This window comes from Oryctolagus cuniculus, chromosome 16 (assembly GCF_051225735.1).
Source record: "Oryctolagus cuniculus isolate XC-2025 breed Fujian yellow rabbit chromosome 16, ASM5122573v1, whole genome shotgun sequence".
Taxonomy (NCBI): Eukaryota; Metazoa; Chordata; class Mammalia; order Lagomorpha; family Leporidae; genus Oryctolagus; species Oryctolagus cuniculus.
In genome coordinates, this window is record NC_142882.1 from 80,161,662 (window position 1) to 80,188,137 (window position 26,476).

The 26,476-nt window shown below is 40.9% G+C and overlaps 1 protein-coding gene across 18 annotated transcripts in view; it reads right to left on the minus strand.

Moving 5' to 3' along the window:
- The window catches only part of AKAP9 (A-kinase anchoring protein 9), a 168,644-nt gene that overhangs the window by 17,401 nt on the left and 124,767 nt on the right, over positions 1-26,476 (minus strand). For all 18 annotated transcript variants that reach the window (XR_016222257.1, NM_001375381.1, NM_001082351.2 and 15 more), the window contains 12 exons: positions 21,669-21,845; positions 20,992-21,096; positions 15,141-15,293; positions 14,229-14,408; positions 12,537-13,613; positions 10,264-10,389; positions 8,577-9,065; positions 7,769-7,832; positions 7,540-7,661; positions 6,342-6,533; positions 5,943-6,131; positions 1,634-1,778 (listed from right to left, as the gene is read on the minus strand). Coding sequence is in view for 17 of the 18 variants with exons in the window: in NM_001375381.1 (NP_001362310.1) it covers positions 1,634-1,778; positions 5,943-6,131; positions 6,342-6,533; positions 7,540-7,661; positions 7,769-7,832; positions 8,577-9,065; positions 10,264-10,389; positions 12,537-13,613; positions 14,229-14,408; positions 15,141-15,293; positions 20,992-21,096; positions 21,669-21,845 (3,019 nt within the window). In the remaining variant the exon portion in view is untranslated. The remainder of the gene's footprint in view (positions 1-1,633; positions 1,779-5,942; positions 6,132-6,341; positions 6,534-7,539; positions 7,662-7,768; positions 7,833-8,576; positions 9,066-10,263; positions 10,390-12,536; positions 13,614-14,228; positions 14,409-15,140; positions 15,294-20,991; positions 21,097-21,668; positions 21,846-26,476) is intronic.

Consider the following 26,476-nt stretch of genomic DNA (forward strand, 5'->3'; position numbering starts at 1 on the left):
CCACAGCAGAGAGCTGGACTGCAAGAGAAGCAACCGGGACTAGAACCTGCAGTGCAGGCGCCACAGGCGGAGGATTAGCCTAGTGAGCCGTGGTAGTGGCTTATTTTCATTCTTTTACTTGAAAGGCAGAGAGACACATATAGGGAGATACTCCATCCACTTATTCACTCCCCAAATGCCTGCAACAGCCAGTCAGGTGCCTGGGACTCAATTTGGGTCTCCCACATCAGCGGCGGGGCCCCAAGTACTCCGGCCATTATCTACTGCCTCCCGGGGTGCTTGTTAGCAGAAGGCTAGATTGGAAGTGTAACAGCAGGGATTTGAACCAAGCGCTCTGATATGGGATACATGTGTCCCAAGTGATGACTTAACCCCTGCACCTCCTGCCCACCCCTGCTTTAGCTTTTCAATGACAATGTGAACCTATGCTGTGGTTTTCAAAATCTGCAAAAAGCTGAAGTAGTTCTACCATTACACGAGACACAGACGTATGTCCTCACTATATTTTATGAAAATCAGATTTCACTTTAGTGATTTCTGCTTGAAGGTCAATTTTAGGTAACAGAAACTCCTATTGAAAAGCAGGAAAAAAGACCCACACAAGAACATCATAAAAGCAAAACTATGACCAGTTCGGAGTGGAGAGTTAGCCTAGTGGTTAAGAGGCTCACATCCCACATGGAGAGCTTGGTTCAATTCCTGGCTCTGGCTCCTGACTTCAGCTTTCTACCCATGCAGACCCTGGGAGCAGGGCGGACAGCCCGAGTAACTGGGTTCTTGTTTCCATGACGGAGACCCTGACTGCGTGCCTGTACTCTGGGAGGACTCATGCACGTATGCCCTAGAAACACTGCACAACAACGTCTAGCACTGACGGCATCAGCTAACAGTGGAAACAACTGACATGTCCTCCCACAGACTGGATATCTGAATTACGGAATATCCACGAGAGAATTCCATACAGTAACAAAAACAAATGACCAGAGACAAATGCAGTAACTGAAAGAATGTTAATGCAGATGAAAGAAGCAGTACATAAAATATAGCACAGACTGATAAAGTTAAAAAAGTAGGACAAATTTTAAACATATTGTTTATGAATATGTAAATAGGTAGTGAACTTGACGACCCTGAAGTTACTACAGAGGTGCATGTGTCTGAGAGGGACACTGGACACAGCAGTGTTCGACTTTTTGACAAACATGTTTCCAGATAATTATGTAATAATCTTTCATATTGCATGCATTTGCATTGTTCACTTTTCCACAGGTATTACAGTTAATAATTTTTTAAAAAAGGATTAAAAACAGAACTGTCACTTTAATTGTGGATTTCCTTTAGAGAGTATAGGAAGACTGTTTCCCTTACAGCTTTAAAATAAAGAAAGATAATGAACTTTGTGGACCGAACAATATGATCAAAGCAATGCCTATTCATTTAAAATTAAATATAGCTGTTTAAAATAAATGTGAAAATCTTCTAATCCCTGTAGAAATTAATAATCATCTCCTTAATGTTATGAGAATAAGAAAATGTGACTAAGAGGAAATATGCTTTAAATGAACAATAAGGAAAACAAAGTGAAATATTTTCACCTGTTTATAAAAACATATGAGCATGTCACACAACATACCTTGGCTTGGTTTATTGCTTTCTTGTTCTCTTTTCAGAATCATTTTCCTACCATTCATCTGAGCATGCAATGTTTGAATTTCAGACAACAAACTCCTTCTGTCGGCTTTCTGTAGACATTCCATAGCTGTTTGATATTCAATACTCTATAACAAAGGCAAATATAAAAAAAAATCAAGTGGAAAGCTTTAGACAATAAAATTAACAGGAAGTCTGTAGACAAACGATTGGAATACACATGGTAAAATTTTTTTATTTTAAAAATTCCAGGGGCCAGTGCTGTGGCGTAGTATGCTAAGCCTCTGCCTGAAGCGCCAGTATCCCACTTGGGTGCTGGTTTGTGTCTCAGCTGCTGCTCTTCCAATCAGCTCTCTGCTATGGCCTGGAAAAGCAGTGGAAGATGGTTCAAGTGTTTGGGCTCCTGCACCCACATGGGAGACCCAGAGGAAGCTCCTGGCTCCTGGCTTCAGACTGGCCCAGCTCCAGCCATGGTGGCTATTCGGGCAGTGAACCAGTGGATGGAAGATCTGTCTCTCCCTCTCTGTCTGTAACTCTGGCTCTCAAATAAATAAATAAAATTAAAAAAAAAATTTCAGTATTTTTCTTTTCTAAAATGTATAAGGATCTATTGCAGACACATGAGCTTTCCTTGTCAATACTACAAAGTATATTTCTTAATTTATTCTTTATTTTTTTTTACAGATAGTGAGAGAGACAGAAAGGTCTTCCTTCCGTTGGTTCACCCCCAAATGGCTGCTACAATTGGAGCTACACCAATCCGAAGCCAGGAGCCAGGTGCTTATTCCTGGTCTCCCACACAGATGCAGGCGCCCAAGCACTTGGGCCATCCTCCACTGCCTTCCTGGGCCACAGCAGAGAGCTGGACTGGAAGAGGGGCAACCGGGACTAGAACCCGGTGCCCACATGGGATTCTGGCGCTGCAGATGGAGAATTAACCAAGTGAGCCACGGCACTGGCCACAAAGTGTATTTTTGTTGTTGTTGTTGTTTTTTGACAGGCAGAGTGGACAGTGAGAGAAAGAGACAGAGAGAAAGGTCTTCCTTTGCCATTGATTCACCCTTCAATGGCTGCTGCAGCCGGCGCACCGCGCTGATCCTATGGCAGGAGCCAGGAGCCAGGTACTTCTCCTGGTCTTCCATGGGGTGCAGGGCCCAAGCACCTGGGCCATCCTCCACTGCACTCCCTGGCCACAGCAGAGAGCTGGCTTGGAAGAGGGGCAACCGGGACAGAATCCGGCGCCCCAACTGGGACTAGAACCTGGTGTGCTGGCGCCGCAAGGCAGAGGATTAGCCTAGTGAGCCACGGCGCCAGCCCGAAGTGTATTTCTTAAAAACAAGAACTCTTTTATGACAGTACAATTATTCAAAAGTTGAATTAACATTACTATAATGTTATCTAATATACAGAGCTTATTCGAATTTTGCCAAGTGCAAAAGGAGAAGAAAACTAGTCTTTATAACTCTGTGTTTTGTGATCCTTGATTTTTGAAGAGTACAGACTTCTTATTTTGTCTTATTTCCTTCAAGTTAAAAAAAACTTTAATTTTAAACTAATTTAAGCCCAAGTTTTGTGTATCTTTCAATCAAATGATCTTTCAATCAATGAAACTTCAGGGTTTCTTCAGATTGCAGATTTTAAATGTAGTCATTGCTTTTCTTGGAGTATAGTTCTAGCAATTTTATCACATGTATAGGTTCAAGTACATGTGCTACAATCAAGGTATAGAAACATTTCATCACCACAATGAAGCACTTTTATAGTCACACCCTCTTTATAACCTTAACCTGGCAACCACTAACCTGTGTTTTGCAGATCTGCCTACTCATTAAAATTTATTTGCAACTCAATCAAAACCACAATGAGGTTTCACCTCACCCCAGTTAGAATGGCTCACATTCAGAAATCTACCAACAACAGATGCTGGAGAGGATGTGGGGAAAAAGGGACACTAACCCACTGTTGGTGGGAATGCAAACCGGTTAAGCCACTATGGAAGGCAGTCTGGAGATTCCTCAGAAACCTGAATATAACCCTACCATTCAACCCAGCCATACCACTCTTTGGAATTTACCCAAAGGAAATGAAATCGGCAAACAAAAAAGCTGTCTGCACATTAATGTTTATTGCAGCTCCACTCACAATAGCTAAGACCTGGAACCAACCCAAATGCCCAACAACAGTAGACTGGATAAAGAAATTATGGGACATGTACTCTATAGAATACTATACAGTAGTCAAAAACAATGAAATCCGGTCATTTGCAACAAGATGGAGGAATCTGGAAAACATTATGCTGAGTGAATTAAGCCAGTCCCAAAGGGACAAATATCCTATGTTCTCCCTGATCGGCGACAACTAACTGAGCACCAAAGGGGAAACCTGTTGAAGTGAAATGGACACTATGAGAAACAGTGATTTGATCAGATCTTGTCCTGACTGTTGATGTACAATGTAATACTTTATCCATTTTAGTATTTTCTCTTTGTTTTGTTCTAGTACTACTGGTCGAACTCTGTGATTATCACACAACTATTCTTAGGTGTTTAATTTTAACTGAAAAGTGATCCCTCCCTGTTAAATACAAGAGTGGGAATAAGAGAGGGAGGAGATGTACAATGTAGGACATGCTCAATCAGACTTGCCCCAAATGGTGGAGTTAGAATCATGCCAGGGGATTCCAACACAATCCCATCAAGGTGGCATGTACCAATGCCATCTCACTAGTCCAAGTGATCAATTTCAGTTCACAATTGATCACACTGATAGGTCTAAGAGTCAAAGGGATCACACAAACAAGTCTAGTGTCTGCTAATGCTAGCTGGTGGAATCAAAAAGGGAGAGAACGATCCATCATGGGAAGCGGGATACACAGCAGACTCATAGAATGGCAGATGTCCTAAATAGCACTCTGGCCTCAGAATTAGCCCTTGAGGCATTTGTATATGGCTGAAGAGCCCATGATAGTATTTTAGGCATGGAAAGCCAAGACACCCTGGAAAAAAAAAAAAAAAAAAAGAAGATCTAAATGGAAGATCTCTGTGAGTGAGATCCCAGTGGAAAGAACGGGGCCATCAAAGAAGGAGGTACCTTTCTCTGAAGGGAGGAGAGAACTTCCACTTTGACTATGACCCTGTCGGAATAAGATCGAAGTTGGCAAACTCAAAAGGCTCCCATAGCCTTGGCAACTCATGACCAGAGCCTAGGGAGATTACTGACGCCATAAACAAGAGTGTCAAATTGTTAAGTCAACAACAGGAGTCACTGTGTACTTACTTCTCATGTGGGATCTGTCCTTAGGTGTGTTGTCCAGTGTGAAGTAATGCTATAAATAGTACTGAAACAGTATTTTACACTTTGTGTTTCTGTGTGGGTGCAAACTGATGAAATCTTTCCTTAATATACACTGAATTGATCTTCTGTATATAAAGATAATTGAAAATGAATCTTGATGTGAATGGAATGGGAGAGGGAGTGGGAGATGGGAGGGGTGTGAGTGGGAGGGAAATTATGGGGGGGAAGCCATTGTAATCCATTAACTGTACTTTGAAAATTTATATTTACTAAATAAAAAATAAAAAAAAATTATTTGCAACTCTAAAGTCAATACTTATGTTGCTTTCCTGGTCATTTGCAGACACACAGAGCAGCAAAAAATTTAAACTGCCTGATATGTGTGTTCCTGGCTAAAGTCAAACAATGTGACTTAGGAGAAAAAAATACTGCTGCCTCCTATGTTTTACCTTCTATAAGCTAGAAAATAAAAAGACTGAAAATCAATGAGCTAATCATTCAATTTAGGAAGTTAGAGAAAGAGCAAAACAAGTGGCCCCTATTAAAATGTTAACTCTCATACTTAAATTCTAACAGTAATCAAAAATTTATTTTCTTACTACTATCAAAGACTTTTTTTTAAAGATTTATTTATTTGAAAGACAGAGTTACAGAGAGGCAGAGAGGCAGAGAGAGAGAGAGAGAAAGAGAGAGAGAGAGAATATCATCCATCCACTGGTTTACTCCCCAAATGACTACAACAACTGGAACTGGGCCGATCAGAAGCCAGGAGCCAGGAGCTTCTTCCAGGTCTCCCATGGGGGTGCAGGGGCCCAAGGACTTGGGCCATCATCCACTGCTTTCCCAGGCATATTAGCAGGGAGCTGGATCAGAAGTGGAGCAGCTGGGACAGGAGCTGACGCCCACATGAGATGGCAGCACCGCTGGTGGCTTTATCCACTATACCACATCGAAGGCCCCTCCCTGACGTTCTTTAAAACAAAGTTTCATTTTGATACCTGTTCTTGTATTCGTTGTTCCAAACAGTTTAATAATCCAGCTGCATCTCTAGTACCTAAAGCTGTCAGCTCGGTCTTAAATGCAGCTAGTAATACACTGCGTTCCCTTAGAAAAACTTGTTGAAGGGCAAGCAGAAGTTCACCTCGCCAGTCTGAGATGTTCTCATGAGACTGAGAACTGTCATACACCTAGCAGAGTACAAATAACAAAAGTTAGTTTTCAAATAGACACACTTTTAACAGTCTAAAAATGTTCATCTACTAGCCAAAATACATGCTAAAAGTCTAAGTGCACATGAATTTATTTTCAAGTATGAAAATACAGATACCATAATTCATATAAAAATGCACACCACAAATAATATAAAATCACATAGATGCATAATATTCTTTGAGTACCTCCACCTCTCTTTGCACTTGCATTTTGGTAATGAAATCCTTGAGAGATGAGATTGTACTGAGGTAAGCTCTTCTCTCTTCCAGCCACGATTCTGAAAGCTGATGACCAGGATAGTCCTCTCCATCGCCACAGGGACCCTCGGTGAGAGAAAGCACCTGCATGCCCTCGTTGTGGACAGCTCTCAGTAATCCCTGGGAGCCAAAACCCAAGAGCCAGAATTAGGTCCACTTCTTCAAAGACTGAACAGTTAGACACAGAAGGATAAATAAATGATAAGCAGGACAGCTTTACACAGCCAGCCTGATTAAGAAAGGTGGCTGCAGATACGACTGTCTGGTCCACCACTACCAAATCATCTTCCTCTGCAGGACACCAGCCCTAATTACCTCCTGTGATTTTTCACAGCTCTCACCTCTGGATTCCTTCTCTAGCTGCTTATGCTTCTAGATTTAATGAATAACCACTGGTGTGAGCAAAAGAAAGAGGTGGGAAATGTCTTCTATTCCTTTAGTCTGCTTTAAGGATTTTTTTTTTTTTTTGCATACAAAAACATTGGGAATAAAAATTTTAGAGGTGGGTAATTGGTACAGTGGTTAAGTAGCCACTTGGGACATCCACATCCCATGTCCCACACTGCAGTGCCTGGTGTGAGTCCTGGCTCCTGGGCTGCAGAGTCAGCTTCCTGCTAACGAGCATCCTGGGAGGCAGCAGATGATGTCTCAGTACTTGGAGCCCGCCACCCACAAGGAAGACTCTGAGTTCCAGGCTCGTGGCTTCAGCCTGGCTCAGCCCTGGCTCTTTTGGGTATTTGGGGAGAGAACCAGTGGATGGGAGGTCCTTCTTTCTTTTTAGGTTTGAATCACTTAAATTTTGGTTTAAACTAGTTTTTCACATATTCAATGTGATTTGTAGATACAATTCTAACAACATGATATTTCTTTCTTCACTCACCCTTTTTCCCTCTCACCCTCCTCCATTCTCCCTTCTTTTTTAGTTTTTGAGATAACATAGTTTAGCAAAATAAATAAAAAAATTTTTAAAAATTATATCAGTCCTTATATACATATTTACTGAATATATTATACCTTATTATCTGCAAAATATGGAAAGAGACTATACTGTTTAACTTCAAATAGAATACTATACTCAATACAGAAATGATACTAAGTTTGCTAAAAGGTATGTATCTCTTGGTACCTTTATTTTCTTTGGAAAGGAATCTGTGGAAGTTTCACCTTCTTCTCCGCGGCCTTCTGATGCTGTGTCAAATCCCTGACTCTGTGTAAGATAAATGCCCTGACCCCAGTCTGATCCAGAATCTAAAACAAAGAAAACAACTTTGCTATTAAAAATAAGTAAATAAAACCGCCCCTCAAGAAACCCAACACTTTTTAAACAAACATTATCAACATTCTGTATCACTTACCACTGGAACCCACTTCTCTAGTTTGGTAAGCATTAGAATGTGTTAATTCAGGAACTGAGGAACCCTAATTAAACAGAGAAATAAAAAAAAAAACCATTATTTTCTTTTGCCTTAATATGAATAGTACTCAATGAATTGTTTTGCTGTTTTCTAATGGCATAAAAGGAAAAATAAATCAAATTTGTCATACTTTTCATAATAAATGCAACTCTTCATTGGCTGTAACAAATCTAGAATTCTCGTCTTTGTGGATATTGCCATAAGAAGAAACACTGATGAAGAGAGGGTCCAGGGGCCGGCCCTGTGGTGTGGCAGGTTAAGCATTTGCCTGTGGCACTGACATCCCACATGGGCACTGGAGTGCCAGCTGCTCCACTTCCGATCCAGCTCTCTGCTGATGGCCTGGGAAAGCAGCGAAGGATGGCCCAAGTCCTTGGGCCCCTGCACTCATGTGGGAGACCCAAAGTTGCTCCTGGCTCCTGGCTTCACATTGGCTCAGCTCTGGCCATTGTGGCCATCTGGGGAGTGAACCAGTACATGGAAGACCTCTCTCTTTCTCTCTCTCTCTCCCTGTCTTTGTAACTCTATCAAGTAAATAAATAAATCTTAAAAAAAAAAAAAAAAAAAAAAAAAAAAAAAGAGGGTCCAAATCCACACAGGAACTTCATTATCTAACTCAACATAATGGAAAAATTTTAAATCATAATAGTATCATATGGTTACTTTTTGTTTAAATTTCTCTTAAAAACACAGAAGTTTGAAAAATATCATAGACTGTTAAAAACTACATATCATGAAAATCAAATACCTCTGGCATTCTCAGACCCTGTATCAGTGACTTCAAGGACGCACACTCCTCTGTCAGTAACTGAACAGCAATGCAGTGTTCCCTCTTCAAAGTTTCTGTTTCTGAAATATGTCTGGACTCCATATCCAAAATTTCAGCAGCATGTAGCTCTCGCATCTGCTCAATTTTTTCAGTAAACCGACTGATTATTTCAGCGACTTCTTCGGGAGAACTGTCACTCTGTGAATGGGTTTGGATTCCCACACTTCTAACAGGAATCTGTGGAGTCTGGGTGTGGCTGTTCACTTGGACAGCCCCTTCTGTCTGGGAGGCAAAGCTTTCACCTATTTGGCCAGGACATGGCTCTAGGATGCAGATCGTCCCGTGTTCTTGTACCTCAGTCTTGTCTTCTTTTTCTGAGAAGTGGGATAATTTGTCTTCTGCCTCGGTGAGCTGATCCCTAACGTGGCTTAACTCTTTTTGAAGAGATGCCATATTTGTTTCTTTCACCTACGACAGAAAGAACAGGACAGGCGAGCACTCAGTTGAAGTTTCCACATCAGCTATAAACTTGGGGGTGGCAGAGTGGAGAAAGAGTGAAATTCATGCCAATGTGCGCATTTCCCTCCGAGTAACAAGAGGAACATTCCACTCTCTCTCCATATATATAGCCCAGAATACTGTAGAAGTGAAATCATTTTATCACGCTCTCTACCTATGGTTCTCATGGGATATATGGTTCTTCTAACACCTGTGTTTCTTCACTAACACACTGGAGAGCCAAAGCATCCTCCTAACAAAGACTCCCAGGAAATCCAATCAAGGAGATGCTTGCAAAGAAATTTTAACAATGGGACTTTTTCATCAAGTCCACAAAATACTTTTTTTTAACCTTAGTTTTTTTTGTTGTTGCTCTCTTTTTTTTCTTTTTCCCCTAGTTTTTAAGTTATAAGTATGGGCTTATTTTATAGGTGATATTACTTTTTTTTTTTTTAATTTAGAGGCAGAGAATCAGAGAGAGAGAGATCTCTCATCTGCTGGTTCACTCCCCAGATATCCACAATGGCCTCTGATTAGGGCTGATGCCAGGAAATGGGAATCAGTCCAGGTCTCCCACATGGATGGCAGGAATGCAATTACGTGAGCCATCGCTGCTGCCTCCCAGGGTCTGCATTATCAGGAAACTGGGGTCGGGAGCCAGAGGCACGTGTGGAACCCAGGTGCTCTGACATCGAATGCAGGTGTCTTCATCAGCACCTTATATGCAAAGGCCCACCCCACAGAGTTAACATTACAAAATGAAATTAAGATCGGTCGAGGGGCCAGCACTGTGGTGTAGTGGGCTAAGCCTCCGCCTGTGGCGCCAGCATCCCATGTGGGCACCGGTTTGAGTCCTGGCTGCTCCACTTCCAATCCAGCTCTCTGCTAAAAGCCTGGGAAGGCAGTGGAGGATGGCTCAAGTGCTTGGGCCCCTGCAACTGTGAGGGAGACCTGGAAGAAGCTCTTGGCTTCGGATCTGCTCAGCTCCAGCTATTGTGGCCATTTGGAGAGTGAACTAGAAGATGGAAGACTTTTCATTCTGTCTTTCCCTCTTTCTGTTTGTTAACGCTACCTCTCAAATAAATAATCTTTAAAAAAAAAAAAAAAAAAAAAAAAAAAAAAAAGCTAGGTTGAATAAATGAGTTAGAAGCTATGTTAAACATCTTACCAAAAGCTCTTCTTGAAGTTTTTCTGCCAATTCTTTGTAATTGGCAAGTTCTTCTTTGGTAGCTGCTGACTCAGCTCTAAGAGCCTCAAGTTCTCCAAAAACTCCACTTTCTTCACTTGTAGTTGACTGAGTGACAGTGGGAAAACAAGAAACACATCACTTAAAAATGCGTAAATGCGGCAGATATTTAGCCTAGCAGTTAAGATGTCAGTTAAAGGACCTGCAATCCACATCTGAGTGCCTGAACTCAATACCCCTCCAGCTCCTGGGTCCCTTCTTGCTAATGCTGAGTCTGGGAGGCATTAGATGGTGGCTCAAGTAAGTGGGTCCTGGCCACCCTTATGGGAGACCTGGACTGAATTTCTGGCCACCTTTCGTTCTTGAGGTTTTGCAGGCAACTGGGGCGTGAAATGGATGGGAGTTCTCTCTGCCTCTCAAATAAAAAATTGAGAGTGATATAAAGCCAAGTGCAAGGCAATTACATATTCATTTTTTTAAAGATTTATTTATTTATTTGAAAGGCAGAGATACAGAGAAAGAGAGCTCTTCCATCTGCTGGTTCACTCCCCAAAATGGCTACAACAATCGGAGCTAGGCCAGGCCAAAGCAGGTGCCAGAAGCTTCTTCTGGGTCTCCCACGTGGGTGCAGGGACCCAGGAATTTGTGCCATCTTCTGCTGCTTTCCTGGGCACATTAGCAGGGAGCTGGATCGGAAGTGGAGCAGCCGGGACTTGAACCAGTGCTCATATGGGATGCCAGTGCCGCAGGTCAGGGCTTAGCCTGCTGTGCCACAGAACTGGCCCTGCAATAACACATTCTAATGAAGGTTTTCCAGAAATAACTGCCAGACTAGAGTTGAAATGATCAATGCTCTTTCAAGCAACAGGGAAACTTTTCCAGGGTCATCACTTTACGTTCTTGAGACTCCAAGAAAAAAAATGACCTTTTTGTAATGCAAGGTAAATAATATCATTAGTATATACTCTAAAAATTTATAAAGTAATGAAAATATTGTTACTATTCAAGAGTTTCAAATTTATATCACTTTTCTCAAAAGACATAACTAAGTATAACTATTTCTTAGAAGTTATATGTGAAAAATCACAGTGTTCTAATATTTATGTATTTACTTACAGTAATATATAGTTCCAATGAACTAGAAGGAAAAAAAATCTACTAAATAGAATCACATTTTTACAAAATAAATTATGTAATTATAGAATCCTGATATACTAGTTAATTTGGTATTTGGATAAAACTGCATTTCTAACCGTTCAAAATGATAAAATTATGAGGTGACAATATGAAGGAAAAGAAGTCTTTGTCCTATCTGTTACATGCTAAGAATTAAGTATGATTTCTGAACTTGACATAAGTAGACTTGCAGGGATTACGAGTTATAGCTGGCAGGGGCATCTCTAAGAAAGAATGACATCCATTAGCAGATGTAAAATTTATAGAACATAATGACTTATCACATATTAATTAAGGTGAACAGTAACATATTTTGCTATTTTTTCATTACTTAAGAGGGATGATGACATAATATGCATATTACAGGGAAATCAAGGGGAAAAAAACCCATACAAGTCCCAGGGAATGTGTTAATAAACTTAATGTTTCTTCTGACTGTTGTATTTAATGAACAAGCTGATAGAATAAATGTCATGTTTTAAACCCACAAAACATAGTTTGTATCCATTGTTCCAGTGATAATAATATGACAGCACAGTGCTAAATAAAGGTCAGCCTGCAGCTGTCTCTGTACCTTGAGTTTCTGTGTAGAGAACTACAACCTAACTTATAGTACTCTAAATAAACTGAGAACCTAACTCAGGAATAGAACCACCAAGCAAGTCTGTGCCAATCATCAACAGCCAGGCTCCAGCCAATCACAGGCAACCAACTGATCAGACCATGTCCAAATAAGGCAAACATCTAGCTGTAACCTATATGCCATTTCTGAGCTTTGAGACTTCTGTCTATAAATAAATACTTCTACTGTTGCAGAGTAGAGCTTCCTGAACCTTTGTTGGTTTAGTTCCATCCGACTCATGAATCATTTTTTGCTCAAATATGCTAAATTTTTGTTAAATTCAGTTTGCCTGAAGTTTTTCTCCTAAGAACAGTATAATAATATTTTTATAAAACCTCTTCATATAAAAATTGCTAGTTGTAAACAGAACACCATATTTAGCAACTTGCAATCAGTTCAAGGAACAAAGCAAGAGTTTCTTAGGGTATTTAAGTGAGAATTCAAATGGAGAACAAACCTCGAGAACGCCAAGATCTCCGTGAAGCCTGCTTTGCCTCTCTCTCTCTCTCTGCTTTGTCTCACTGTCCTGCACAAGCTTCTGCAGCTCTTGCAGTTTCTTTTCTTTTTCCAAAGCATTTTTCTCTGCGATTTCTACTTGCTCTTTCTCTGAAATCAAACTAGAATGCATTTCCACCAGCTGGCTTTCTAACTCTGAGATTCTCCAGGTTAGTGCGGATACATCGGACTCCATCGTGTTTCCTGCCAGTTGACTTAAACCGGGTACCTCTGTCCTTGCGGGGTCTGATGAAACTGCTGGTTTATCTGCACAGAGCTTCACATACTCCTGAACTGCCTCCAGCTGAACCTGACTCACAAGGGCAGCAGCCACCTTCTCCTCAAGTACTTTCTGCAGGCTTACAATCTTCGTTTGCAGCATCTCTGTTTCAGATCGGCCTTGCTCTCGCATGTCCTGTATTTGCTTATAACACTGGGTAAGTTCCAAGTCCTTTGTGCTAACAGTGCTCTCCAGCTGAAGCAACTTTGTTTCCAAACTACTCAAGGAAACTTTGCTGCTTTCTTCTGAAGATCTGAGCTGAGTCTGAGTTTCCAGCTGTGCTAAAGCATCCTCAGTAGGGATTAGGTCCATCTCAGGTTTGTCTTTGCTCAGATCACCCACACTCATGTTAACACTTTTCTCTGGTACACTCTGGATTCTCTCCATCTTTTCACGTTCTCTCTTTAAGCTGCATAATTCTTGGGTTAGCTGATTCATTTTAAAATTGGTTTCTTTAAGTACATTTTTCGTGACAGCCATTTCTTCATTGGTGGTTTCGACTTGATGCTCCAAGGCCAGCTTTTCTGCGATCACCTTATCCAACTGATGCTTCAAGCTGTCTGCTTCCTCTGATAGGGAACTGGGGTCCACGGAGGTCTTCTGGTCAATATTTGCCAATTCCTGTTGAAGTTTTTCAATCACTTCATTGAGCTGCTCTATTTCTTCTTCTCTATTTTTCCTCACACGTTCTTGATCACTCATCAAACATTCTATCTGGGCTTCAAGATCCCTTATCAGTTCATTTTTTTCTTCAATGACCTATTAGTTAATGAAAAAATGCAACATACATAATAAATACATATTTATATTTTAGGAATTTTATTTTATTTTAGAGCAGAACTTTAAAGAGATGATCATGCACAAAACAAAAATCAGTATCCTTCCCAGACATAACATGTTACCTTAATAACAATATAGACCAACATTTCCCTCATCAGATCAAATAAAGACCTAGAACTATCTAGGAAGTTCTGTTAAACTTAAAGTAATTTTCACTTTTAGGAGCTGACTTGCTGTTAGGAAACTAGTCAGTATCAAAACATTCTAACTGAAAATGAACAAATACTGAAATAAAGTCTGCAAAAGATGGCACCCAAAGGTAATCACCCTTAACTCATATTAAATAGATGAATTTTTAATACATTTAGGATGATTTGATGAAATCTAAGTCACAGAGTCTCCTATTAAAACCCTTTGACAAGATTCGGAGAGGACAAAAACACATACAGCTTAAGCCAATGTGTCTTAATACACTAAAACAGAATAAAGATTTGTTTTTTAAATTTAGTGGAAACTAAAAACTGTAACTATTTTGATGTTTAAAATTCTAGCTTAATTCAATTTCAGATATTAGACAACTTTAAATGAGTATACCTTGTTATCTGTTGTAATTTTAAGTTGCTGTTGAAGTTTTATAATTTGCTCATTTAATCGGTCAATTTCTACCTCTTTTTCATGTATTATTTGAGCAAATTTTCCAAACAGCACCTGTTGGTCCTGAGGAGATACAGCATCAGATTCCTTTATCGCAAATCCCAGTTTCTCCATTTCATCCTAGGGACAAAAATAAACATCACATTTGATTGTAGCATTACAAGTCACTTCCAGACCATTCTTTCAATTAACTTTTTTTTTTAATTAATTAATTTTTTTTTGACAGGCAGAGTGGACAGTGAGAGAGAGAGACAGAGAGAAAGGTCTTCCTTTTGCCATTGGTTCACCCTCCAATGGCCACCGTGGCTGGCGCGCTGTGGCCGGCGCACCGCACTGATCCGAAGGCCTGAGCCAGGTACTTATCCTGGTCTCCCATGGGGTGCAGGGCCCAAGTACTTGGGCCATCCTTCACTGCACTCCCTGGTCACAGCAGAGAGCTGGCCTGGAAGAGGGGCAACCGGGACAGAATCCGGCGCCCTGACCGGGACTAGAACCCGGTGTGCCGGCGCCGCAAGGCAGAGGATTAGCCTAGTGAGCCGCGGCGCCGGCTGTCAATTAACTCTTACAAAAGACATAGTATAACTATACTATACAAATGAAAACATTAGAGCTGTATGGTTTTAGCACGTTAATAATTCCTAAGCTATTTTGATAAAAAAATCTCAACATTTTTCATTTATGGTGAATTCAACTATATAGGTTGAGCTGAAAAATAGGTTTTATGCAAATTCACTGCCTGCTAATATTCCTGTTAGTATTATCTGATAGCTCAATTCAGTGAATGTTGATTAAAATGATGTAAGACCAAAACTATGGATTATTTACAGAGCAAAGTTTTTCTCAATTCATTACCTTAAATAATTTGTTTTCTTGTTCAAGTTCTTGCAGGCGAGTAGTGGACTCCTTTTTCTGTATCTCTAGTTGCATATGTAGCTGCTGGACTTCCTCATTCTTATTTTCCAGTTCTTCTCTAAACTGCTCTAATTGTTCTTCTAAGTTTGTGATCTTTGAAATCAAAATTACCAAAAGAAGAAATTATTTACATAAATGCTTATTTGTTAGGGTAGAATGAGGTGCTGTGTCAGCTGTATAAATAAGCACGTATGCAGAAACCCTGCATCATCAGAGTAAAGAAACATGGCTTTTCTAGGCCGGCTCCAGCTGTAACGTTCCTGAACCATCTTGCTCCAGGGAAGGGGAGACCTGCAGAGGAAGGACACCTGCCATTTCCTTTCTAAAATACTCTGATGAAGCCGGAGAGAGCCGCAGGGGGAAGCACTGTCCTTCAGTTGACTCTAAATTTAGTTGCCAAAGGCTCCAAAACAGCTAAAAATCAAGTCAGTGATTGATCTTACTTACCAAGTAAGATCTGCTTAATTTAGTCCACAAATATCTAATTAACCCACTATAAGATTTGGTTACTACACCATTTGCCTAGGCAGAAGTAGACACCAAGATCAAGAGATCCTTAAGTCTGAATTACAGAAACCTTACAGTAAGCTAACAGTAGTATCATTTTAGAAGAAAATTAGAGAGCTCCTATAGGAAGAACCATAGAAATTTAGTTAATTTCTGAGGACTGTCAGTAACGGTAAGAGAACTGCTCTTTGATGGTTACATAGGAACTGAAACTAATGACAAATATTAAAAGCTAATTATTGTTATATTTAAAAATTAGTTTTGGTTGTGAAGTGTAATAGTCATTTAGTTCATTGCTTTGTAGCTCCTTAATAAATATTTAATGCATGGTTTTCCAAATGTATATTTACTCGATCATCAAAATGGTTGTGTTAAAATAAGATTTTGATGCAGGAGGAGCATCTGGCTCAGAAAACAGCCTGTAAATCATTTAGTGCCTTAGAAGCTGAAAGGGCGCCTGGGCTGATCACACACCACACAGACACACCATATCATTAGAATCACAACACTGGCAAAACAAGACTTTAAAAAATCAGCCTGCTCTTTCTTGAGCAGAAATACTGCCAATATTAACAACAATAGTCATCATTTATAGACAATTTATGGCTAGGCATGGCACAAAGTGTTTTACATGTAGTACTGTTATTTTTTAAATTGTGTAACAGTATTCTAAGATCTGTTCTATGATTTAGCTCCATTTCAGAGATGAGGAAGGAAGTCACAAAGAGGAGTAGCTTGCCCTGAGGTCACACAGCTAGTGCGTGGGGAAGCCAGCTTCTGAACCTGGGGAGCTTATCTCTGGAGTCTTCCATCCTACACTATCATTTATCCTGCTTCTAATAAGTAATGTCTCAGATTTACATATAAAATTTCTTCTGTTACACCAGTACCAAATTTAGTAGGCACTTAAGTACCTACTTAGTAAGTGTGCATATATAATTATTAGCTTAGTCTACTAAAAATTGTTATGATTATGTCTTCTTCAAAGTTATCTAATATAATAGTATTTACTTGCCACCTATCCTTCAGCTACTTTTGATGACAGGTGTTATTTTAACACACAGTTACTGAAATTCAAAACTGCTGCCCTACCTCACATGACATTTGCTTCCTTTTTTCACGCAACAGTTTATGGTCACTTTTTTTTTTTTTTTTTTTTTAAGATTTATTTATTTGAAAGACAGAGTTACAGAGAGAGGTAGAGCTAGAGAGAGAGAAAGATCAGTCTTCGATCTATTGGTTCACTCCCCAAGAAGACTGCAACGGCCAGAGCTGAGCTGATCTGAAGCTAGGAGCCAAGAACTTCTTCCAGGTCTCCCACGTGGGTCAGGAGCCCAAGCACCTGGGCCATCTTCTACTGCTTTCCCAGACCATAGCAGAGAGAAGGATTGGAAATGGAGCAGCAGGAACTCAAACTTGTACCCATAAGGGATGCCAGCGCTTTAGGCTGGGGCTTTAACCCACTGAAGCACAGCGCTGGCCCCTCACTTTTGCTCTTGACTTAAAGCCTTGCTGCTCCAAAGGGTGTCTCTGGAGCAGCAGGGTGGCATCATTAAAAGAAAAAGGCACAGCATTTCATGCTGCACCCCAGGCCTGCATTTTTACAAGATCTTCACATGATTCACAGGCATACTAAAGTTTGAGAAGTTCTGGTCTCAATCACCGACTTTGTAAGTTAACTGAACTTGAGGCATCACATTAGAGACTGCAATCCCCAGAACGATACTACAGGCCATTCTTTCCCCCTTACTAAGCCAGACTCTAGGACAAGATACCTTATTACTGAGCCTACAACAACCTCCAAACCAGAAGAACAACATTAATGTTTAAATTTGTTTTAATCTTATTTATCTAACAACTGACATGTAGTCTGGTTGGATTACATTAATTTATACCTACATGTTTTTCTTTTAAGTATTTTTTAAAAAATCTCTTTGGAATACATGTAGATTCCCAGAATATATGTAGATTCTTAAAGTCCAGTGCTGGTTTTTCAACTGGACAGTGGTGCTCCAAGTGTAGTAAGAGCTCAGTACATGTTTAGGGACATTTTTTTTTCTAAAAGATTCACTTATTTATTTGACAGGCAAAGTTACAGAGAGGGAGTGCAGAGGCAGAGAGAAAGAAGTCTCCCATCTGTTGGTTTACTCCCCAGATGGCTGCAACAGGCTGGGCCAGACCAAAGCCAGGAGCCAGGAGCTTCATCCAGGTCTCCTATGTAGGTACAGGGGACTAAGGACCCGGTCCAATCTCTGCTGCTTTCCTAGGCACATTAGAAGAGATCTGGTTCGGAAGTGGGGCAGCTGGGACTCAAACTAGCACCCATATGGGTTGCATGCGCTGCAGATGGTGGCTTAACCTGCTGTGCTACAGCACAGGTCCAGAAAGACAGCCTTTAATATTTCTCATTAACAAGGTAAAACATGTCCCAATATGCATCACAAGGATTCCAGAATCATAAGATCTGGGAGGAATCCCTGCTTAACCACTTGTGTACATGGTCACTTCAGCAAGTTACTTAAGCTTACTCATCTGTAAAATGGAGATAAATCAGCCTGTCCTGGAGACTGTAAAAGACTGATGGTATGAGGTACTTAAAACACTCAGCACTTTCCGGCCAGCACCGCGGCTCACTAGGCTAATCCTCTGCCTGCGGCGCTGGCACCCCACCCGGGTTCTAGTCCTGGTCGGGGCACCGGTTCTGTCCGGATTGCTCCTCTTCCAGTCCAGCTCTCTGCTGAGGCCCGGGAAGGCCGTGGAGGATGGCCCAAGCCCTTGGGCCTTGCACCCGCATGGGAGACCGGGAGGAGGCGCCTGGCTCCTGGCTTCGGATCGGCAGGCACTGGCCGAAGTGGCCACTTGTGGGGTGAACCAACGGAAAAAGGAAGATCTTTCTCTCTATCTCACTATCTAATTCTGCCTGTAAAAAAAAAAAAAAAAATACTCAGCGTTTTCTGGCCCACAGCCCTCCATCATCATTAATCATTTATTACTGCTTGCTGGAGGCTAGACCTCATCATCTCTCTAGAGAGCTAAAGCCTACCGAAGGCATCTTTTTTCTAAAAGAAATCCTATTTCTATCCACATTACTCCTCTTCTCCTATAAGCCTGAAAATCTTTTAAAGTTTTCTTCTCTATTTATTATGATTTTTTTTTTTTTTGGACAGGCAGAGTTAGAGAGAGAGAGAGAGAGAGAGAGAGAGAAAGGTCTTCCTTTTCCGTTGGTTCACCCCCCAAATGGCTGCCATGGCTGGCACGCTGTGCCGATCCAAAACCAGGAGTCAGGTGCTTCCTCCTGGTCTCCCATGCAGATGCAGGGCCCAAGCACTTGGGCCACCCTCCACTGCACTCCTGGGCCACAGAAGAGGGCTGGACTCGAAAAGGGGCAACCAGGACAGAATCCAGCACCCCAACTGGGACTAGAACCCGTTGTACCAGCGCCGCAGGAGGAGGATTAGCCTAGTGAGCCGCGGCCTATTTATTATGCATTTTAAAGAGTCAAACTTTAAAAAGAGATTTTATACAACTAGATCTTGAGAGTATCACAAATATAATGACTCATGTGGACGCCTTATGTTTATACTGCAGCAGATATCAGAGAACATTTCCTGTTTTTCAGGAAAGAACAAGTGCTTACAAGTTATTTTCATGACAAGACATATTTTAATTCTACATTCCTGCATCTCATGCTCCATCTCTAGTCACAAGTAACTGAATGCATTCTGACAGAGTACCTGTTATAGTTATTAAAAGCTAGTACTGAGGGACGAGCTCTCAGATTAACCCCTTACTCACGCAACATCTCTGGTCCTGTCTCCTTGTTGTAAAAACCGAGAGTAAGTTGATAGATGCTCTCTATGGTTTCTTGTAGCTCTAAATGATTACAATTCTAAGTAAAAGGCAGACAGCTATTAGAAACTTAGCTCATGAAGTTAAGATAGTAGTGGTATATATTCTAAAGATAATACAGGTATATTAGTAAGCTTAACCAACTAGCCATAATCAACTGTTACTGCTTTGCAGTCCAGTTCTGAAGGTCCATCATTTTGAGCAGATAATTTAGTGCAAGGTAATATTTAAATGCCAATTCCTTTCAAACACACAGAAGTGGCTATATATAAACAAAAGTGCTCCTTGTCTCCAATAGAGAAACCTCAAAACAAAATAAAAAAGTCTCTCAGATACATGTCAGTCAGTATTACTGAAAGTGAGAAAATCCTTCTCATGGAAATGATCAGTTCAATTGCAGTCATTTGCATCAATGCCGTTTTCTTCTCTCTAAATTAAAAGTTTTGAGCTATACCTTTATCTGATACATTAATTATTCTTGTATTCTCCAAAGTACTTATTAATACTTCTATACCGTTTCAGTCCAATAAATATTTGTTAAAGGGGCCAGCGCTCTGGCATAGTGGGTAAAGCTGCTGCCTACAGTGCTGGCATCCCAAATGGGCACCAGTTCAAGTTCCAGCTGCTCCACTTCTAATCCAGCTTTCTGTTATGGCCTGGGAAAGCAGAAGATGGCTCAAGTACTTGGGCCCCTGCACCTGCATGGGAATCCTGGAAGAAGCTCTAGGCTCCTGGCTTCGGATCAGCCCAGCTCCGGCCGTTGTGACCATCTGGGGAGTAAACCAATGGATGGAAGACTGCTCTCTCTGCCTCTGCCTCTCTGTCAAATAAATAAATAAATCTTTAAAAAAAATGTGTTAAAACACATTAAAGGTCCTGAGAAAATTATATGGAAAGAGACAAAGATAAAATTTTAAACATTTAAACTGCTATGATATAGCTACACAAAGTAGAGTATGGTAAGTTTTAGGAAAACTACTAGTAGAGAAAGGCTTTAAACAAGTTATAATGTAACTAGAAAGCTGCTGTTCTAAAATACTGGATTTTTTTTAATGGAAGGGAAGGAGTAGAGAAACATAAGAGAACATTAACAATTATTTAAAGAAGGTGTTTTTTATATTTTAAAACAGCACTGAAATCATCCAGAATAAAACAATAGCTTGAAGTACACACACACACACACACACACACACACATTTTGTTCCTCTAAATTGCTTTCTGCTTCCAGGCAGCTCAGTTCCCTAGTGGAAACATCGCTCCACATTTCAGCTTGTCTGTGCATGTGTTTACTGTCTTCTTGGTCCACTCAGACATGAAGCAGAGAAACAATCTCAACTTCTGTTTTAGGCCATAAACTCCAATCTATTTAAATTATATTCTCAAAGTAACAGACTTAAAAGAATTTGAACCACGTTTTGTCACTTAAATTCCTTACCTCTTTCTCCTTTCTGTCTATGGCATCTCGCTCAGCCTGCAATTGTACTTCTAAGGACAACTCTGCTTTAGGTTCTACAGCTCCAAACTGTTTTCGGTCCTCCACCTTCAAACACATAAGAATTTTCAGACATTAAGTTGCAAATAGTAAATCCTGATTATTACATTTTTCCAGAAGTACTAATTCTATTTCCCCATTTAGAAAATTTATAACAGTGAAGAATCAAAAGTTTCATAAATTGGAGCAAGAATTTCTGATACTTAAAATTTATTTCTCAGATGAAATGAAGGCTCAGACTTTTAGTCCCTATCCCAAACTTCCTTATCTTGCTCTTCTTTAATTCATTTTTGCTTTTTGTAGACTATGGAGATAGATTTAATTAATTCTTACTTCGGGGCAGACCATTAATCTAAACGAGTATCCTTTTAGCTTAGCTATTATTGATGGTTAAGGGATAATTAATTCTTCTGTTTTAATATTTCTTCCTGAAGACCTGTAGTATGCATGCAACATTTGAAAATAAGAACAAACAGTTATGATGTGAACAAAGACACAGACATGTGCATTATATAAAGACGTCAACAGCAAGCTTTTATTTTAAAAAACTGGTATCTGTGTGATGAAGAGTAGTTGTTATTAGAACATTTGATAAAATTAACCCAAACAAAATGCCACACCTTTTGGAAAGTGTCTGCACTGACAAGCAAGGCTTGCTCCAGTTCCCTTACTCTGCACTCTAGTTTCTCAATTTCTTCATTCCGTTCCTGTACGTCCCTCTGTAGCTGCTCTTTAGACAGCAAAAGTTCACTGCACTTGTCTGTTTTTTCCTTCAGATGATTTGTTAATTGTTCAACCTGAAAACATAATATGCAAAAAAGTAATTTAAAAAATTCAGTGTTATTAAATATAGTTACCTGTTTTTATTTCATAAAATATTTTTTCAAAAGTATTTCAAAAACTACTCTAATTTTATTTTTTACTAAGGATAGCAAAAAGGAGGTACTTTAAAAGTTTTGGAGGGCAAGCGCAGTGTAATGGGTGAGGTATGTGGATTAAGAGTAAGCCAGTGGATAGAAGATCTCTGACTTCCCCTTTAACTCTTTCAAATAAATCTTTAAAAAATTTTTTCAAAAAATAGGATTAAGAGGTGAGTTTATTTTGATATGAAGGATTTTAAAATACATACAGAATTTTTTATAATATCCATTTCCCATAAACTTTTTGAATACCCTTTTAAGTATGTCCGACAGAGGTGACATTTTCTGAGTTGATCAAAAACTAAGCAGCACTAGTAAAAGAAAAAAATAATATTAATATTATTCAAAGCTTTTTAAAAGTTCTTTTCCTTTTTCCTAAATATCCCCTATGACTGATTTTTTTTTTTTTTTAAGATTTATTTATTTACTTGAAAGTCAGAGTTACACAGAGAGGAAAGGCAGAGAGAGAGGTGTCTTTCATCCACTGGTTCACTCCCCCAGTTGGCTGCAACGGCTGGAGCTGTGCCGATCTGAAGCCAGGTGCCAGGAGCTTCCTCCAGGTCTCCCACATGGGTGCAGGGGCCCAAGGACTTGGGCCATCTTCCACTGCCTTCCCAGGCCATAAGCAGAGAGTGGATAGGAAGTAGAGCAGCCAGGACTTGAACTGGCGCCCATATGGGATGTCGGCACTGCAGGCTGTGGCTTTACCAGCTATGCCACAGCACCGGCCCCAAAAGTTCTTTTTTTGAAGACTAAGACTTTTTCTAGCTAGGGTAAAATAATTTCATTTTTTAAAAAAGACTTATTTACTTATTTGAAAGGCAGAGTTTAAAAAAGAGAAGGAGGCAATAAAATGGAAACATTAAAAAAAAAAAAGAGAGAGAAGGAGATACACACAGGGTAGGGGGGATGGAGAGAAATAGAGGGAGAGAGAGAGAGATATCTTCCATCTGCTGGTTGCAATAGCCTGGGCTGGGCCAGGCCAAAGCCAGGAGCCTGGAACTATGTGGGTCTCCCATGTGGGCAGCAGGAGCTTAGGCACCTAGGCCATCTTCCTCTGCCTTCCTAGGCACATAAGCAGGAAGCTGGATTGGAAGCAGAGCAGCTGGGACTTAAATTGACACTCAGTGTTGCAAGTGACAGCTTAACCTGCCATGCCACAATGCCAGCTCCAAGAACTGCATCTTGAATAACACTGAATTATCTAATGGCATGATCACATTAAGACATAATAAAGAAGACAACAAAGTTTGCAGAGTATTAACTTACTCTTACATAAGATAAGATGACCTAAAAACATCTTTCATGGACTATATTTTGATAACAGCCATTTGGAAAGCTTTTTCTTTCTTTTTCTTTTTTCTCATTTATTTGACAGGTAGAGTTACAGACAGTGAGAGAGAGAGAGAGAGAGAGAGAGAGAGAGAGAGAGAAAGGTCTTCCTTTTCCTTTGGTTCACCCCTCAAATGGCTGCCACGGCTGGTGCTACGCCGATCCGAAGCCAGGAGCCAGGTGCTTCCTCCTGGTCTCCCATGTGGGTGCAGGGCCCAAGCACTTGGGCCATCCTCCACTGCCTTCCCGGGCCACAGCAGAGAGCTGGATTGGAAGAGGAGCAACCAGGACTAGAACCCAGCACCCATATGGGATGCCGGCACTGCAGGTGGAGGATTAACCAAGTGAGCCATGGTGCCGGCCCCCTGAACGCTTTTTCAACCTATACATTCCACCAGCCCAGATTAAAGATGAGGATGCAGGTTGGTGAGGGGAATCTGTGTACCATGAAAGCTCTCCTAAGTGTCTCTAGTCTTGGTTTCTCCTTTACCTCAAATAAAAGAAATGCCCCAAGGTGAATCTCTGAGATTGATATGCAGATATCTGCAAGTGAGTGGCTCTGTGATAGAAGAATACAGGAAGGATTATGAAGATGACTTATAAAATTAATTTTGATCAAATGAGGATAGTTAGTATAAGGGGTGGGTGCTTGGCAAGGTGACTGAACTCCACTTGGAACACTGGTATGCTATTTTGGAGCACCCAGGCTCAAGTCTTGGCTCTACTTCCAATTCCAGCTTCCTGCTGGTACACATACTCTGGGAGGTAGATCAGGGCTCAAGTACCTAGGTTCGTCTGTTGGTCCCCCTGTCTCTGTCTGCGCATAATATAAATAAATTTTGAAAAATATTTTACTTGAATGGCAGAGTTACAGAGAGAGAGAGATTGAGATCTTCCACCTGCTGGTTTATTCCCCAAATGGCTACAATGGCTGGAGCTGGATGGATCAGAAGCCAGGAGCAAGGAGCCTCTTCTGGGTCTCCCACGTGAGTGCAGGGCCCCAAGTGCTTGGGCCATCTTTAGCTACTTTCCCACGAGCATTAGCAGGGAGCTAGATCAGAAGTAGAGCAGCTGGGACTCAAACTGGCGCCCACATGGGAGTCCGGCATTGCAGGCGGTGGCTTTACCTGTTAGGCCACAACACCAGCTCCTAAAAAATTTTTTGTAAAAAAAGAAAGCTACTATAAAAGTATTTAGCATATAAGAAATAAAGGAATTCTACCTTATTTCACTGAAATACTTTGAGGAAACTCAAGAAATGATAATTATGTCTCAGAACACTGAGAAAGATGCAAGCTTAACTAGAATTACAGGAGGAATCACAGAAGGAAGGCCAAGAGAAAAGGCAACAAAGTAGGCACAATAAAATGGCACAACATATAGTTAGTTAGAAAACCAGAAATTGGGGGGTAGCGCTGTGGCACAGTGGGTTAACACCCTGGCCTGAAGCACCCGCATCCCATATGGGCACCAGTTCCCGTCCCGGCTGCTCCACTTCCAATCCAGCTCTCTGCTATGGCCCGGGAAAACAGTAGAAGATGGCCCAAGTCCTTGGGTCCCTGCACCTACATGGGAGACCTGGAAGAAGCTCCTGGCTCCTGGCTTTGGATTGGCACAGCTCTGGCCGTTGCTGCCAATTGGGGAGTGAACCATCTGATGGAAGACCTCTCTCTCTGCCTCTCCTCTCTCTGTAACTCTGACTTTCAAATGAATAAATAATTAATTAAAAAAAAAAAAAGAAAAAGAAAACCAGAAACTGGGAATCAGTTCTGGCAAGGCAAGGACAAAACAAAGGGACCACAATGTTCTAGGAGAAAAATCAAACATGCACATCCTTGCTGGTTTCTAAAAGCTTCATGAATGAAGCAAATCAATCTTTTCAAATGTAAGAAAACTATGTAATAGTAAACGGCAGTTTAATTTTTTGAGCTGAAATATTCTTTCAAGTTTCAATAAGCAAATGACAAAATTTTTCCAAAGTCTATCCTTGGGGCTGGAACTGTGGCACAAAGGTTAATCCTCTGCCTGCAGTGAAAGCATCCCATATGGGCATTGGTTCGAGTCCCAGCTGCTCCTCTTCCAATCCAGCTCTCTGCTATGGCCTGGGAAAGCAGTAGAAGACGGCCCAACTTCTTGGGCCCCGGCACCCGCATGGGAGACCGGGAAGTATGCCCAGGCTCCTGGCTTCTGATCGGCCCACCTCTGGCCATTGCGGCCATTTGGGGAGTGAACCAGGAGATGAAGAACTTTCTGTCTCCCTCTCTCACTGTCTATAAGTCTACTTCTCAAATAAATAAAATCTTTAAGTAAAATCTTTAAAAAAAGCCTATGCTTGTTATTCAGGATGATCTCGGGTGGCTGTTTGGCCTAGCAGTGAGGAAGAAGAGAAATACTGTAGACTATGGAGACTGACAACTTTCCTTCTGTTCTAGTAGATAGGGTAACATTTTATTGCAATGAATTTACAGATTTGTATACTTTTTAAGTATCTTTTTATTAAATATTGATTTATTTTAGAAAGACAGAGGGAGAAAAAGGGATTGAGAGTGAGAGCGAGCGAGAGAGATATCTTCCATGTGCTGGTTCACTCTCCAAATGACCACAACACCTTGAGCTGGACTGAAGCCAGGAACTGGGAAATCAATCCTGGTCTTCCACATGGGTGGTAGGTATCAACTACTTGAACCAACATCTGCTGCCACCCAGGGTGTGCATTAGCAGCAAGATGGAACTGGCAGCAGAGCTTGGGCTTGAACTCAGGCACGGCAACATGGGAGTCAGGTATCCCAAGCGGTGTCTCATCCACTATGATGAACCCCTCCCCCCTTTCTCTAACTCTGCCTGTCAAAAAAAAAAAAAAAAAAAAAAAAAAAAGGGAGAGAGAGATGAAACCCAGTAAACTGCATGGAAATTATGTCTTATTAATGATTTATGGAAATAAAAATCACTTTCAGAATACTAGTTAAATTTCAGTGATCGCTAGGTGCCAGGCCAATACTCTTGAGGTAGGTGCTATTACAATTTCTCTTTTAGATGAACAGATAGAGACATGAGAGCCTCAATGACTTAGGCACTGCCATACCCCTACTGGAAGAGAGTGCCATGATCCAAGATGGGATTGCCTCAGCCCAAGCACAATCTCTTCATCACCAGGACAAGTCAATTTTAGGCAAGTA